The sequence below is a fragment of the Mastacembelus armatus genome, unplaced genomic scaffold (genome assembly GCF_900324485.2).
Source record: "Mastacembelus armatus unplaced genomic scaffold, fMasArm1.2, whole genome shotgun sequence".
Taxonomy (NCBI): Eukaryota; Metazoa; Chordata; class Actinopteri; order Synbranchiformes; family Mastacembelidae; genus Mastacembelus; species Mastacembelus armatus.
The window spans coordinates 1931611-1949768 of record NW_022872939.1 but is presented as its reverse complement, the minus strand read 5'-3'; the positions used below and the strand labels follow the sequence as shown (position 1 = coordinate 1949768).

Sequence of the window (18158 nt, the reverse complement as noted above, 5' to 3'; positions counted from 1 at the left end):
GCCACCTTGACTTGATAAAACATTGCCTCTATGTCTCCCATAAAGGCCACTGGTTCTTGGCGGAATCTAGTAAGAACGCCCAATAAAGAACTAGTGAGGTTTGAGCCTTGTAGCAGATGGCGATTCAAAGACGTCCCTTTATATTATGCCCCACAGTAGAATACCACACGGAATTTGCTCCTTTTTGGATGGTAAACTCCATGGTGAGGCAAATACCATACTGTACCACCTTCTCCATCCAATTGATGCGGAGGGACTTTCTCTGCATAGCCCCTTTCAATCATGTCAGAGAAAAATTTTATATATTCTTCATGGAGCCGCTTATCCTTTAGGAATCTTCGCTTTAATCCAAGAAGTCTCTGCTTCGCCATGTTAATATTGTTTGGGAAAGAGCGCTGTTCATTCTTCCACTGCAACTTTACACTATAGTGACCATTCTGGAATGTAACAGAATTTTCCATTATGTCCAGAAATCTGACATCTTCCCTTGACGTTGCTCTTTGCTCCACATTCCGCTCATTAAAATCATGACTGTATTGAAGATTCAGCATTTCTTCAAGTTTATTGAGGGAAATTTTGTTTACAGTAGTCACAGCAAGTCCAGTCTTTGGGAGAATAGCCTTATTTTCCTGGAGAGGTCCATTCACCACCCATCCTAATACTGTCCTTATAGCATAGGGACCGTTCCCGCAACTGTTTACTACCTCCCAGGGTTCTAGCAACTTGTGTGCATTAGATCCAATTAGCAGGTCAACGTTGGCATTCATGCTGGGAATATGAACTCCAGCCAGATATGGCCACTGTAACAGCTCCTCTTGAGTGATTATACTACTGGTGTTAAGCATTTCTCTTTGTGTGAGAACTTCAGGAAGTTCATAAAAAAGATTACTATCCAATCCTGCTACTTCCAAGTTACTGAATGCGTGAGTGGGGACAACCTTCTGCTGACCCATGGTGGTTAGAAGAAAATTCATCTTCTTACCAAAAACATTCAATTGTTGCATAAGACGCTCTGAACGAAATGTAGCTGTACTGCCAGGGTCTAAAAAGGCGTATGTATGTATAATCCTATCTCCTTTGACCAATTTCACTTGCACGGGTAAAACAGACAGACAACAATCACTCCTTCCAACTCCTGCATGGCCACACATTTCCATTGGAGAAGGAGGGGCAATAGAGGTCCCCTCCGCTGTCGGTTGTTCTGTATCCATGCTTGACCTTCTCCTACGGACAATGTGAAGTACAGTAGGGTATTTCCTCTCACAAATCTAACAAGTCATCCTTTCCTTACAGTCTTTGTTCACGTGTCCATTACTCAAGCAGCGAAAACACAGTCCTTTCTCCTTTAGAAAACCTATTTTGTCTTCATGTCTCATTGCCTTGAACCTTGGACAATACTCCATGCTGTGATCACAACTGCAACATACACACCATTTGGCACTGTCAGCTAAATCACAGCTTAAACTGTTCCTTTCGCTAGATGCACTCCTTGCCGTAACGTTAGTAGGGAAGGTGTTTCCTCTACCAAAGGATGACCTTGAAATGCCTTTACTTTGCCCTCTTGTCTGGGTTGTAGATTAAGCATCCTGTATGTCTCCAAAAAGTGGGTTGGAGAGTATTTTTGCTTGCTTTTCTATAAATGCAACCAAATCCCTAAAACAGGCTCTGTATTTCTGTTTTTCCAAGATGTCGTGAGCCTTTGTTCTCCATTGTTCTCTCATCTTAGATGGGAGTTTGGCAGTAATGCTCTTCATATTAGCTGGCATATCCAATTCTTGCATATGTCGTAGTTCTTCCATTACATTGCAGCAGCTCCTTAAAAACAATGATAAGGACCACAGCGACTTCACATCCTCGGAACACACATTTGGCCAAGCCAGTGCCTCTTCAATGTATGATGCTGCAATTTTATACTCATTTCCAAAGTTGTCATGCAGAAGTTCTCCAGAGGCTCCCTTGGTTGGCCTGTGGTGAACTGCTCCAGGAAATACAAACAGTCTGCATTGTTAGCCTTTGATTCTGTTCCATGCTCGAATGCTCTAATAAAATGTAAATACTGCAGTGGCATAGATGTCAAATGCCTGTGAGGAAGGCCCAAATTGTTCATTAACCGCAGGAGCTTGTCTGACATTCGTCAGCTGCAAATCCTGTATAGTATTAGTGAGTGATACCTCAATTCCAGTCTCTATTTTTTGTTTTAAAGAGACTGGTGCCTTGGGTTCCAGAGGACTGAACGTTGGGACGAATGATTGAACTTCAGGGTTGAGTGTAGTATTGTTTGTTTTACTATATCCTCTTGAATTCACAGTTACTTTAGTTTGGCTTCCACAGTCCGTGGCAGCTTGCAGAACAGCTATTTTCGCATTTGAAGCTTCAATTTCTGCTTCTAATTCGAGCATTTCCGTTTCTCTTCTCAGTCGTACCTCCAACTCATGTCTTTTCTTTAAAACAGCCGCGCGGGCCAAAAGAGCAGCCCGGTCTGCTTCCACTTTGATACGTTCAGAGGTGTTAGTTTTACTTGTTTTATTGCTACAAGAGCTCTTTTTATTTGACCCTTTGCTTGACCCATTTGATATACTATCCTCTGGATTCACGTCATCAACCGTGCATGTTAGAATTCACCAAGATTGTTCTGAGCTCATAAATACTGACATGAGTGAGGTAAGAAGAAGTACAATTTATTGAAATTAATGAAGGATGGATCTGGTGGAAGATCTGGGAATAACGCCAACGGGATCTAGACTGTTTCCTAGGTTCCTTGGGAGTTAGCAGAATCAGGTGTCACAGGAAACTAAGGCAATCAGAGACACAGGTGCATGGGGGAAACTAAACACTTCTTAACTGCCTTAATTGGGGTCTTCTTATTTTAGGGCTCTTCGTCGCGACGATCCAGGAAGTTCCCTTATTGTCCTTTATTCCTAATGGTAGAAAAACTCAAATCTTTTAGGTCCGAACAGAACAGCTTCCTCTCAATCCAGAAAGCAACTCCACTGTCAAAAGTCACATTGATTGTCAGTTACAAAACTTAGCTTCTTCAATACCAGTTATTTGTGGAAGTGCTTAAGAGCTAGGTCTCCTCTTCCGTGTCCACTTAAGGGAAGACTTGATATTCAGTTACTTATCTCCTTCTCCGGTCAGGTAAAGGAATCCAGAGGTACGTTGTAGTAATCCGTACAAACCCAGGCGAGGCAGTTCCTCTTCGTTTCCACGGTTCACACAAGTCAAAGGCAACTATCCAGAAGACACAATCTGTACAAGTGAAAGCAGGGAAATAGCACTACGGTTCTTAAGGTCAATTCAGACGTTCTCAGAAATTTAGTTTTATCAAGTAGCAGTGAAGTGTCCACACGAGGTTTAACCACAATCTGGCAAGTAGCACCGTGTCCTGGTCTGCTTTAAAAGCTGCAGCGGGCAGGTGCAGTGAATCAACTAATTGCTCCAGAATAGTAGACAGTCTAAAGTCAGCAGGGGGCAGTGTTGGGCAAGCCACCTCCCGGAATCCTGACACGTGCAACCTTTAGGCACATTTTGAATTTGAATATTAGACCCTTTCCCCAACCATGATTTCACATCAGACATAAAGGAATCTTCAACCAGCATTTTAGCCTTGAACCACACATTGTGTTTGTCACTTACTTCCACAGTCATTAAAGAAATATAAGGGCTTCATTAATCCTTTTAAGATCATCACACAAACCAAACATTTTTTTAAGAGTACATTCAACGTCAAAGGAGTTATTTTTATCTATCAATCCTTCAACATTTTCTCTTAACCTTCTAATTTGATTAAATAAATCTTTCCTGTTGCCCTGCAATCTTTCTATCTATATATATCTATAATGTACACAAACTTTACTATTGTCACACATCATTGATTTCCACACCACGATATTGTGACAGTGACTCAAACACTGATAACACTCCCACCGAGGCCCAGTCACACACTGCTGACACTTAGCAACGGTTACTAAGGCGGCGGGGCTTCAGCTTCCGGTGACGTTTGAGTGTCAAAATGGCGGCGACAAAAACAGAACCAGAGCATGGAAACAGCGATAACTACTACAAAACCGAGATTAAAGAGGAGAACCAGGACCCAGGTTTCGTCTACCAGGACTATTACAAATATGAAATTAAAGAGGAGCGTCAGGACCCGGATTTTATCGACTACGACCTCTACAAGAGCGAAACAAAGGAAGAGAACAAGGACCCAGGTTTCGTCTACCACGACTACTACAAATATGAAATTAAAGATGAGAGTCAGGACTCTGATTTTATCGATCCCGACCACCACAAGAGCGAAACAAAGGAAGAGAACCAGGATCCAGGTTTTGTCGACCAGGACCACAACAAAGGCGCATTTAAAGAGGAGGCTCAGGATCCGGATTGTGACGAACTGGACGAATACAAGAGCGGAATAAAGGATCAAGAGCACACAGATCAAAGTTTCATCGACCCAGACCACCCGACCAACGAGGCCGACTCGTCCTCTGGTCCCAGCGATCAGCAGGTCAGTGTTCAGGACTTAATAGATAAAAAACTGCGGTCAAGCCAGTTTGACAGGTGTTTGTTTATTTGAGTAATGGTTTTCTATATTTTACTTTATTTTAAAGTGTATCTTTCAAAGTTTTCAGATGAGTTTACAGCAGGACAGACAGACAAAATAAAGTATTTACTCTTTTTAAAGAGTTTAAATAAATAATATACCTTAATTTCAATCCAGAGTATAAAAAAAGGTCAGTTTCTTTATGGGGCATCCAATACGATATATAGTATACAGTCAAGCCCGAAGTTATTCATGCCCCTGGCAAATTCTGACTTAAAGTTACTTTTATTGAACCTGCAAGTTTTTTCTTGATTAGAAATGACACAGGCGTCTCCCAGAAGAAAATAAGATGATGGACAAGAGGCATCATTGTGGAAAAAATTATTACTCATCTTTTATTTACATTTGAACAAAAAGTGGCATGTGAATAAAAGTAACTTTAAGTCAGAATTTGCCAGGGCTATGAATAATTTTGGGCTTGACTGTATATACGTACCTCATATTAAAACTTTTTATTTCAATTTTTTTTTTTACTTCAAAAATTTCAAAAACCCTTTTGAGATATGGGACATTATTATACTTTAGAGGGCTGTAGACCCATTTCTCATAAGTAGAAGAAAACAATGTTTACTTCTTATACGGGACATCCCATACTATATACATACCTCATATGAAACCTGTTTACTGCAGCATTTCTGTGATATGTGCCATTATCCTATTTCAGAGGGCTATAAAGACCCCAGTTCTCATAAGTAGAAGAAATAAATGATTACTTATTAAAAAAAGGAGGAATTGCAGATACTCCTAACAAGGCACTCATTCAAATTTTACACATTGTTTTAGAGAGCAGGTGGAGGAAAATCTAGAGAGGTGGAGGTTTGCTCTGGAAAGGAGAGGAATGAAGCTGAGCCGCAGTAAAACAGAGTACATGTGTGTAAATGAGAGGGACTCAAGTAGAATGGCTGTCATCACAGGGACAGCTCATGTTAGATGTTTTGGAGAAAAAGCCAGGGAAGCCAGATTGAGATGGTTTGGACATGTTCAGAGGAGGGACAGTGAATACATTGGTAAAAGGATGCTGAGGAAGGAGGCCTAGAGGAAGACCAAAGAGGAGGTTCTTGGATGTAGTGAAGAAGGACATGAGGATAGTTGGTGTGGGTGTGAAGGATACAGAGGATGGGGTAAAATGATTCACTGTGGCCACCCCTGAAGGGAGCAGCCGAAAGGAGAAGTTGTAAAACATTGTTTTGTGTCTATGTGCTTTCATTATGTAACCGTAAGTTTGTAGTTCTCATGTTTTCTTTTATAGTATTCCTACTTGATTACCCCCACATTTGTTATATTCCTATTACCACTTGTATTTTTACTCATTTGTGTTTGTTATGGTCAATAACAGTTTGTGTTTCTTGTGGACTGTGATTTAACTGCAGTTTTTTTCTGCATCCTCAGTGTGTATTTTGTCATGTATTTATGTATACATTAAATTTAAATCACAATCTTGCTTGTTTAGAGGTTAGGTGGGTGGGGAGAGAGGGTGGAGTTAAGTAATTATACAGTACAATGGGGTAGCCACAGACACTAAACTAGGATAATTTCACATATCTCCAAAATGCTGCAGTAAATAGGTTTCATATGAGATTTGCAAATAGAATACGATGTCCCCTCTAAGAGCTGGTCATTCATTTCTTCTACGTATTAGAAATGGGGTCTTTATTTTTATAAAACGCTGGAGTAAAAAGTTTTCATATGAGGTATGTATATAGTTTGGGACACCCCCTTAAGAATTGACAATTGTTTTTTTTCTCTTGATGAGAAATTGGGTGTTTATAGCCCTCTGAACAATACAGAAAACCATTACTTAAATAAATAAACACCTGTCAAAAAAGACCTATAAATGAACCATTCTATAAAGGCAAAGTTGACTTGACTAGTGCAGCCGCTAAAGTCAGTGCATGTACTGGGAAGGGGGTTAGAGGTCAGAGTTTGTGCGTACAGGGGACAGGTAGGGCAGAGCTGGGAGAGAGTTCAGCTCTGTGACAGCTCTGTGTGATAAAGCTGTCCTTCATTCTCCTCAGCCTCCTTCCTAATGGGAGCAGACTAAAGAAGTTGTGCAATGGGTGGGTGGGATCACCTGCAATGCTCATGGCTTTGGAGGTGAGACGGGTGTTGTTAATGTCCTGGAGGGAGGGGAAAGAGACACAGATGATTTTCTCAGCTGCTTTCACTATGCGCTGGAGGGCAGGATCTTGCGGCAGGATGCAGTGCATGCGCCATACCACACAGTGACCCTCCTGGACTAGATGGAAATCCATTGTGTTTGAGCTGATGAAAAGTTGACGTTTTAGAAATACAAGGTTCTTACAGAACAGCAACACTACAAATATATGATAAGCTTAAACAATCTGATGCATTACTGTAGATTAAACTACCTAACAGCATATGAAGTAGGTAAAATTAGCCCAGCACAAAACATCTGTAACCCACTGGAATATAATTCTAAAATGTAAGGGGTTATGTGGGTTCATTTATCGCTTATTTATTTTAATCTCTCATTCGGAGCTGAAATGTTGATGGAGTCCAACACTGTATATCCTGAGTAACAAAATCTGTGTGCTTGTCTTTAAAAACGCTAGTGTTGGTATTAGAGGTTCCTGGGAGTGAAAGAAGCGGGAAAACTTGCTTTTGCTGTAAGAGGTGAGTGGTCGACAGAAAAGGGAGAAGAGAAAAAAAAACTTTACTGGCAGACAGCAGAGAGATTAATTTAACAGCTGTGCAGATTGCTAGGCAACAGAAGCGAAGCTTCGTGAGTCAGTGGTAGGGGTGGGAACAGTTGGTGATGCACTCTCGCCTCACTCTCCTCTGCCTCATGTATCGCTTTCAGCAGACTGAGAAAAGGTGGGTGTTTTTTTTCTTTCTCTTAGCAACAGCTGAAGCAACATCATGTCTGAGTTTACTGCCCCTCAAATTAGCTGTTCAATTCGTACTTTGTCCACAAGTCCTGGAGACATGACGTTCTACCACTTTGCTGAGCTTCTTCTCCACCCTTCTCAGGAATTCCGAGAGGGTCTCTCCAGTGCTCTGGCGCATGAGACGAAACTTGAAATACAAGTCCAAAATGTACTCTCCAAGGCTTCCAAGTTCTGCAGGGCACCAACCCCTTATTGCAAAATCGAACAGCTCTTATGATCTCCAATACAGGTCCCTTCAGGCTTTCTATAATTTGGCGTTGTCTTTCTTTTTCAGAGCAATCACATTCAGTTATCATAAGCCTTGCTTGTTCAATCCAGGTTTCCATATTCTGGGGGTGGGGTAGGAACTACGGCTGAAAATGTGCGCAGGCGTCGATGATTAAAGATGTTTTTTTTTTAAGCTGTTCAATTATGAGGTAACTTAGCTTTGACAGTTATTTGAGTACAATAAATACATCTTACCATTTAACAGTGTTCAAAAAAACAAATTTGAGCATGTGTGCACAAAACCTGTCATCCTGTTGTCTGCAAAATTGTAACTGCCTGAAAAAATTTCTCGGAGAAACACTGAGAACAGTGTCTGCCAACACACTGTCATCAGTTTTGAGGATGGGCTTGGGCATGCTGGGGTATACAGCCCTATTAGACTACTGGAGTGTAATGTTACAGAAATCTTCTGCTACTTAGTTTAGACCCTACAGTAATATAGTGTAGCCCAACTCAACACCGCACAAAATACACCTGGCCCCACAGACAGATTGGTCTGAAAAGGAAACAGCACTACTATAATGGAATGAATTAGCCATTAATGTCTTTTATGAAATAAAAGTGAAATGGTGTGAGGGGGTAGCTAAAGGTCCCAATTAGCCATTTTCCCTCCCCGGTATCATGTGACTTGTTAGTGTTACAAGGTCTGAGGTGTGAATGGGGAGTAGGTGTGAAATTGTCATCATGGAGGTGTGGAAGAGGATTCCAGTGGCAACCTGTGAAGCTCTGGTGAACTCCATGCCCAAAAGGGTTATAGCAGTGCTGGAAAATAATGGTGGTCACACAAAATATTGACACTTTGGGCCCAATTTGGACATTTTCACTTAGGGGTGTACTCACTTTTTTTGCCAGCAGTTTAGACATTAATGGCGTTGAGTTATTTTGAGGGGGCAGCAAATTTACACTGTTATACAAGCTGTACACTCACTACTTTACATTGTAGCAAAGTGTCATTTCTTCAGTGTTGTCACATGAAAAGATATGATAAACTATTTACAAAAATGTGAGGGCTGTATGCACTACTGCAATACTACTCCTTCAAAAAGGAAGAGTTTGGAACAGTCATCAGTCAGACCGGTGGACGGAGCTACTCCAAACCCAACACCTTGTGGATGGTGGGTTTTGAGCCACTTGGGAGTGATCTATTTTTTCCCATTAAAAAACATAAAACTGTCTAAAACACTGTCACTCCTCTTTCCATGAAGTCAGCACTTTAGCAGCAGAGGCAGTAGAGAAGCAACTGTAGATTTCTGAGAAATGTTGTGAGTTAGCACAAGCTTCCATGACACAAAAAACCAGAAATGTAGAAATTTTTGCAAATTTATTAAAAAAGAAAAACTGAAATATCACATGGTCATAAGTATTCAGACCCTTTGCAGTGACAACTCACATGCTGTCCATTTCTTCTGATCCTCCTTGAAATGGTTCTGCTCCTTCATTGGAGACCAGCTGTGTTTAATTAAACTGATTGGACTTGATTAGGAAAGGCACACACCTGTCTATATAAGACCTTACAGCTCACAGTGCATGTCAGAGCAAATGAGAATCATGAGGTCGAAGGAACTGCCCAAGGAGCTTAGACACAGAATTGTGGCAAGGCACAGATCTGGCCAAGGTTACAAAAGAATTTCTGCAGTGTCCTCCATAATCCTCAAATGGAAAAAGTTTAGGACGACCAGAACTCTTCCTAGACCTGGCCATCCAGCCAAACGAGCAATCGTGGGAGAAGAGCCTTGGTGAGAGAGGTAAAGAAGAACCCAAAGATCACTGTGGCTGAGCTCCAGAGATGCAGTAGGGAGATGGGAGAAAGTTCCACAAAGTCAACTATCACTGCAGTCCTCCACCAGTCGGGGCTTTATGGCAGAGTGGCCCGACGGAAGCCTCTCCTCAGTGCAAGACACATGAAAGCCTGCATAGAGTTTGCCAAAAAACACATGGAGGACTCCCAGACTATGAGAAATAAGATTCTCTGGTCTGATGAGACCAAGATTGAACTTTTTGGCGTTAATTCTAAGCGGTATGTGTGGAGAAAACCAGGTACTGCTCATCACCTGCCCAATACAATCCCTACAGTGAAACATGGTGGTGGGAGCATCATATTGTTCGGGTGTTTTTCAGCTGCAGGGACAGGACGACTGGTTGCAATTGAAGGAAAGATGAATGTGGCCAAGTACAGAGATATCCTGGAAGAAAACCTCTTCCAGAGTGCTCAGGACCTCAGACTGGGCCGAAGGTTCACCTTTCAACAGGACAATGACCCTAAGCACACAGCTAAAATAACAAAGGAGTGGCTTCGGAACAACTCTGTGACCCTTCTTGACTGGCCCAGCCAGAGCCCTGACCTAAACCCAATTGAGCATCTCTAGAGAGACCTGAAAATGTCTGTTCACCAACGTTCACCATCTAACCTGACAGAACTGGAGAGGATCTGCAAGGAAGAATGGCAGAGGATCCCCAAAATCCAGGTGTGAAAAACTTGTTGCATCACTCCCAAGAAGACTCATGGCTGTACTAGCTCAAAAGGGTGCTTCTACTCAATACTGAGCACAGGGTCTGAATACTTATGACCATGTGATATTTCAGTTTTTCTTTTTTAATAAATTTGCAAAACTTTCTACATTTCTGGTTTTTTGTGTCAAGATGGGGTGCTGAGTGTACATTAATGAGAAATAAAATGAACTTTTTTGATTTTGGCAAATGGCTGCAATGACACAGAGTGAAAAATTTAAAGGGGTCTGAATACTTTCCGTACCCAATGTATCTACACATAGGTTTTCTTTTAGTTTAGAGGGACTACAATTGTGGTTTACTTTATATGATAATAATTTCAATTGGACCACCAGGCTTTTCTAAAAGGAGCCACAATATAAACGATAAACAATTATTAAAATGAAATCTCAAATCTGAAGGAGGGGATATACTAAATAGAGACTTGTATAGTCCTATAAACAGTAAGAGAAAAATTACCAGGTTTGTAAATCTAAATACATTTATTTACATAGGTACTCAGGAAAAGAGGACATGGGAAAGAACACATTAAAATGATGATGGATTAATAGAATTTATGGACTAAATTTGTCAAGCAATGGTTGAAATCTGTTACATCATGTTAGAGTTTGGTAATAAGTTCTGTAGATTACAGGAAGTTTTTGGGTGGGGGAATATTTCTGTCTTTGCAGTTTGAGACATCAGCTGTTCACCACAGAGTACTTAGCTGCAAGCCATCACCTGGAGCTTGCTGAAGTTACTATGCAGGCAGGGCAAGAAAGTCTGCTTCAGAGGCCATCTGGTCCTCGTAGTCCTCTCTGGGAGGACTGAATCGGTCGGAGTTCCCAGACTTGTGTAAGCTGCAGGCTGAGAGAGTGTCTTTTTCACCAAGCTGGTGTACTCAGTCTTATGTTGGGTCAATTTTCTCTGTCTTGTAGTGGTTGACAGACCAGGGTCTGTGCTCACTCATAAAACTTGGTCTAATTTAAACATAATCATCACCAGACAGTTCAGTAGCTGTTTCTGAAAACCAAATTTAGGTAAGAGAAAAATTTATTTAGACTAAATAGAAATTCTTTAATTTCAAACTCATGCTAGTGCTTTAAATATGGTTCTATACCTCAGAGTTGTGTTAATACTAAGAAAAGCTATTGAGGTGAGGCAAGCATAGGCTACATTTTAAGAAAAATAATTTTAAAAATGAGAAAATGCGGATGAGACACAACACAACTTTCCAACTTTGGAATGAAATAAAACTCAAGAAAACAGAGTTTTCATGATGTTCATGTTTCATGGACATGTTGTATCATGTTATTTCATATCTTCTCTCCATTTTTTTCTTCTTTTTTACAAATAGAAAAGAAGAAAGAGAGTCAACAAGACCTTCAAAACATTGCAGAGTTTAGAGACTAATCAACATGTTCACACTGGAGAGAAGCCATACTGCTGTGACCAATGTGGAAAAGCCTTCACAGTGTTAGGCAACCTGAAAAGACATCAGCGTATTCACTCTGGAGAGAAGCCATACAGCTGTGACCAATGTGGAAAAGCCTTCACAGTGTTAGGCTCCCTCAAAAAACATCAGTGTATTCACTCTGGAGAGAAGCCGTACTGGTGTGACCAGTGTGGAAAAGCCTTCACAGTGTTAGGCAACCTGAAAACACATCAGCGTATTCACTCTGGAGAGAAGCCATACAGCTGTGACCAGTGTGGAAAAGCCTTCACAGAGTTAGGCTCCCTCAAAAAACATCAGTGTATTCACTCTGGAGAGAAGCCGTACTGGTGTGACCAGTGTGGAAAAGTCTTCTCACAGTTTTGTCACCTGAAAACACATCAGCATATTTACTCTGGACAGAAGCCATACAGCTGTGACCAATGCGGAAAAGCCTTCACAGTGTTAGGCAACCTGAAAACACATCAGCGTATTCACTCTGGAAAAAAGCTGTACAGCTGTAATCAGTGTGGAAAAGCCTACTCACGGTTAGACCACCTGAAAACACATTTGCGTATTCACTCTGGAGAGAAGCCGTACAGCTGTGACCATTGTGGAAAAGCCTTCACTGAGTTAGGCTCCCTCAGAAGACATCAGCGTATTCACTCTGGAGAGAAGCCGTACTGGTGCGACCAGTGTGAAAAAGCCTTTACAGAGTTAGGCTCCCTGAAAACACATCAGCGTATTCACTCTGGAGAGAAACCATACAGCTGTGACCAGTGTGGAAAAGCCTTCTCACGTTCAGGCCACCTAAAAAGACATCAGCGTATTCACTCTGGAGAAAAACCGTACTGGTGTGAGCAATGTGGAAAAACTTTCATTAGGTCAAGTGCTCTAACAGCTCATCAGCGCATTCACACCAAGAAGAAATGTCAAAACTGACCACTGTGGTTGAGCTCTATATCAAATAGCCTAAGGACCCGCCAAGACATTACACTGCTGTAAACAAAACATGTCCACAGGACCAAAACCCTTGACCCTTATCCAGCATTTTGGTAGTCAAGGACCTCTTAATTGCTGGTGGAATATGTGGGATATAGGTCTAAAATTGGCTTTTGTCTTTGCTTCTTTATTGCTATGAAGTAGAGGCTGTGGCTTAGGAGGTAGAGCACTAGTCCACATATTTTAGTTTCTTTGGGCAAGACCCTGAACCCCAACTTGCCTCTGGTGGCAGTTCGAACGGTGTGTGAGTAGATGGGGAATTGGGCAAAGTGTAAAAGTGCTTTGAGTGGACTTGAGTGTAGAAAAGCAGTCTACAAGTATAAGACCATTTACCCTATTTGTTATTTTTTTAACCTACTTATTATCACTGTTTGATAAATGCTTTTAATTTACAAATGAGAAGAAGTTTAGTTTATTTACTGTTTTCTCAACTTTGAATGCTGTGACATGCAGACATTTAATGTGATATTGTATAAACATTTATTTTTTACTTTACATCATATAATTTACTGTTATATTAGTTGTATCTAGTATATTTTGTTGTGTGTTGTAATTCTTGTTCTGATTTTAAGTATTAATTGATGATGTGGTTATAATGGATTATGTCACTTGTTTAAACTGGTGATGTTTGGTCAGTTTGGCTTAAATAGTTATTCAGGTCATGGATGATGTATTAGAAATTCACTGAAATGCTCAAAGGGGAAATGTGGTGTAAAAATCCCATTCTCACATGATCTTTCTCACTTGATGTAGCTGGATGTCAGTAAGTGTGTGAATAAAACCCAGAAAGACATTTCTCTGGTGTGTGAGTGTGTCTGAAAATTAGTTTTAGGTGTTTCTGGGTTCATAAACTATTTATACATTGCTGCTACTTTCTTAGTCAGAGGCACACAAACAGTGGCTTTCCTCAATGCCTGCAGTGATCATGGATGAAATCTTAGGGCTGCTGCATTTACTTTGTTTCATTTATGACACTGATGATAAATATGCATCAACATTTTACATTAACGCATGTGTTACCTGTGTATTATAACAGGGGGTCAGTTCCTTAAATCAAAATTTTCTGTCCATATTGCTACGTATCTACTGCATACTTGCAGTGCTCAATGTCAGATCTCTATGTAACAAATCATTCTTAATAATTTTATCTCCTTTTACAATCTTGATTTTATGTTTTTAACAGAAACATGGTTAGATAGCAGGACAGCAAATGCAGTTCTTATTGAATCCACCCCACCTAATTTTATATTTCTATCAGAAACACGAGAAAACAAAAAGGGTGGTGGTGTCTGTGCCTTTTTTAGGGATAATATGGTTACCCACAGGCTGTCATTTGGGGAATTCTTATCATTTGAGTATGTATCTTTTAAAATGGAGCAAAAATTATCTCCCTCTGTACTTTTTATTATCATTTACAAACCTCCCCAATGCTGTCAAAATTTTATTGATGAATTTACTGAGATGCTTTCAGTTGTCTTCACAGAGTTTGACTGTTTGGTTATTACAGGTGATTTCAATGTTCACATGGATAAGGCCTGTGACAGATATGCTAAAGAACTCTCTGCCGTCCTTGAAACATATGGCCTTAGCCAGCACTTTAGAGAGTTGACCCATACCAGAGGTCACACTCTGGACCTTGTCATTACTAAGGGTGTTAACGCTTCTAATATCAATGTGACTGATGTTGCTTTGTCTGACCATTTTTGTCTTTTTTGATTTGTCTATAATTCCCAAAGAATTATAGACACGTGTCTAAACATATAGGATTACACTATACTGCAATACTAGTCACAGAGTGTGTCTGCATTCCCACAATTCCCCCTTTGGGGCTCTAAGAGCCCACCCCTACTATGTAAATGTCAAAATTTGATATCCCCCTTTTGATCTCCCCTAGGAGATCACATATCAATAGGCCTTAGTATGGCAGCACCACTATTTACATCATCAGGATCAGTAGCCAATAAAGGCATGAGGACCTTCGGGTCCTGCCTCTCTATGGTGGATGAAATTACCCGAAGCGCCAGGGATCTCATACAGGGAATGTAGCAACACCCACATGTGACCAGTATGCCTACAAATACAGAAATCGAAACCAATAATGACATAATAAGATTTTTCTACTGACTGAACATACCCGTCATCCATTCCTCCAGGGGATTATTGATACCCGAGTGTTCATGCATAGTTTGTGAAAGCGTGTGCAGCCCTTCCAGAGCCTTAGAAACCGACCCATCTGGTACCGTATTGTTGGGAATGAAAGTGCAACACATGTCACCGAACATTGCGCATACACCTCCCTTCTCGGCCAACAACATATCCAGCGCCATACGATTTTGAACTGACATCAGGGAGGTAGGACCGGCTTGCTCCGCCAACCCCTCTACCGCATCCCTGGTCAGATTAGCCAATCGGAGTACAGTATAATGCACGTAATTAATACGGTCAACGTTTTTGCTCGGAGTAATAGGAAAAAGAGCTGCCACAATTTATGACAGCGCACAGGTCGAATTTGAATAGCGTCTCAGACCGTCGAGTGTAGTTGAGGGTCAACTTAGGTTCGCAGTAATACCCTGTCACAAACCCACGGCGATCCCTGTGAATGATAGTTGGGTCAGTGGAAAAAGAAAATATAACCAAACACAAAACAACAATCATTACCGTCAGGGTCGTAAGGACCCCCAATACCTTCCCAAATCCAAACATCTCCGTTTTAACTCCCCAGTTGTTAACTAAACTATCTAATAATGGCTAAACATACACAATAAACTAAATAAATCAACAACTAAAACTACCACACAAAAACACAACTAACAATCCCTTGAGGCTGCCTCCCTCTGCGCTCTGATTTGTCGGCTGGAGGCTTGGCACGCCCCTTGTCGGAGAGGGGCGCTCTTTCTCACCCCCTCCCTTTTCGGACGGTTTCTTCTTTCTTCGGACTGAGGGTGGACTACCTCAGTACCTGACTCGCTCCCCGGGGATTATTCTGCCCCTTTCTGAGGAGGGTCCTTCTCTGCCTCAACCGAGACAGAGGTATGTTGTTGGAGATCTTCCTGGACCTTGGTCAGAGATCTGGATGGCGGTTCTCCTGGTGCACACTGCGACCAGTGGTACCAGGTATCTCCTTTCCCCTTTAACCTCACTGCGTGGGATGTTCTCTCTGTCACCAGATAGGGTCCTGTCCACCGTGGCTCTGACCACTTCCTTTTTATCACCTTCAGCAGCACCCAGTCGGCGTCGGGTGAAGTTTGTGTTCCGTGGCCCTGCTGGTCCGCCACCTGATGGGAGAAAGCTGAAACGAGAGCTTGCAGAAAGTTAAAATATGCTTTGGCTGACAGACCCTCATTCTCTATTGTGGTTACTGGGCTAGTGGTATGGGGCCCTGGAAAAGGTCTCCCTGTTTGGAGTTCGAAAGGTGTAAACCCAGTGGATTGGTTAACAGAACAGCGGATGGACATAAGTGCCAATGGCAATGCATCAATCCAGTTCAATTTGGTCTGTGCACAGATTTTTGCCAATTTGGTTTTTACAGTTTGATTCATCCTTTCCACCTTTCCTTGAGACTGTGGATGATACACCGTTCCAAACCCATGTTTCAACCCCATCATGGCCTCCACCTTCTGCAAATCCTGACTCTTAAAATGCGTCCCATTATCTGACCTAATTTTCTCTGGGAAGCCATGGTTGGGCATGTAATAATTTATCAGGCATTTAATAACCATGTTACTGTCTTCCCTCTTGGCGGGCCACGCTTCTGAATACGCATCCACACACACCAGTACGCACCTGTACCCTCGAACGGTGGTGCCCATTTCTGTAAAATCAATAACAATCTCTCGTCCAGGCCTGGTGATGAGTGGATACCTACCAATCTCTGGTTTCACTGTCGGTCTGGTGTTATACTTGGTGCAGATGTCACATTCCCTGACCAACTCTCTGGCCATATCTTTGAGATATGGATGCAACCATTGCTCTAGGTTCTTCAACATTTGGGCTGTCCCAACATGCCCCACCCCGTGAGCTTCCAAGAGGGCTGTCCTCCTGATTCCGGGAGGAAGTATGGGACGACCATCCGGCCCCCTCCATAACCCTTCTACCTCAGTAGCCCCTCTCTCTTTCCAAAGACTTCTCTCCTGGGGGGATGCCCCCTTTTGCAGTCTCTTGAGTTCCTCCAAATTAGGTCTTTCTTTAATCTCTTGTGTCACATTAATTTAACTTGATATCCCGCTGCTTCCTTGGCTGCTTGGTCTGCAGCCCGATTTCCTTTTGCTGTAGGGCTGTTGGACTGATCGTGTCCCTTACACTTGATCACAGCCACAGCTAACGGTTCCAACAGGGCATCTGCTAGTTCTCTCATCTCATTCTCATGTTTAATGGGCCGATTGGACGCTGTTAGGAACCCTGCTCTAAGCCATTGTCCTAATTCAACATGTACGGCTCCTGCCGCATATGCTGAGTCAGTGTAAATGTTAACTCTTTGTCCCTTCCCTAGTTTCAAGGCTGCTATTACTGCCATCACCTCAGCTCTCTGGGCCGACTGTTGTCCCTCCAATCTCCCGGCCACTCTTATTTCCCAGCCGTCCCCTGTATCCTCCACCACCGAGTATGCTGCCTTCAGTCCTTCCTTCTCTGATGTGGTTGCCCTGTTGCAATTCTATCTGCCATATTAATTCCCTCATGGGTGTACGAAATATGTGGTTCCTCCAGAACCTTGCTCAACCTTTGTTGCCTAAGTGGCGACAGAGTGAATGTTTGAGAATTCACATATGCCACAACACTGTTTGTCGTGAGGACCAGAAGTGCGTGTCCCATCACGATATGAGTGGTTTTTTTGATAATCTTTGCCACGGCTGCTGCATGTTGCGTACAGGCGTGATGTCTTTTCTCCATTGTATCCAGCATTACACTGGTATACATCAGAATTGTCCTCTCTCCCCCTTTTTTCTGGAACAGGATGCCATTGGCCACGGCGTCTGTGACAGAAACATCCAAAAAGAATGGGAGTGAGGTGGTGAAATGTTGACCAAAAGTGACCAAAACGCCAAAAAATAAATGTATGCAAAAATTTCTACATTTCTGGTTTTTTCTGTCAAGATGGGGTGCTGAGTGTATATGAATGAGAAATAAAATGAACTTTTTTGATTTTGGCAAATGGCTGCAATGACACAAAGAGTGAAAAATTTAAAGGGGTCTGAATACTTTCCGTACCCACCGTATATGTGAAGTTAAAACCACAAAAGTTTGATCTCTGCTTCAGAATGTTCAAATTGGAAGTATGGCATGTATTGCATTTGTGTAGTATAGAGGAGGCGAATAAAAAGCGAGTGGCATTTGAACCTATGCCTCCAGAAGAGACTGCGACCTGACCACACTAACAGACTGGAGTACCTGTGCTGACGAGCCTCCTTGCTTAGGAGGAGCAGTCTCTCTTCACTCCTGTACATTTCAAAGAAAAACAGAC

The 18158-nt window shown here is 42.0% G+C and overlaps 1 protein-coding gene across 1 annotated transcript in view; it reads left to right on the top strand.

The window, feature by feature from the left end:
- The window catches only part of LOC113137744 (zinc finger protein 665-like), a 323439-nt gene that overhangs the window by 44725 nt on the left and 260556 nt on the right, over nt 1–18158 (top strand). The window contains exon 4 of the mRNA XM_033325118.1: nt 11666–12587. Within this exon, the coding sequence (XP_033181009.1) occupies nt 11666–12587 (922 nt within the window). The remainder of the gene's footprint in view (nt 1–11665; nt 12588–18158) is intronic.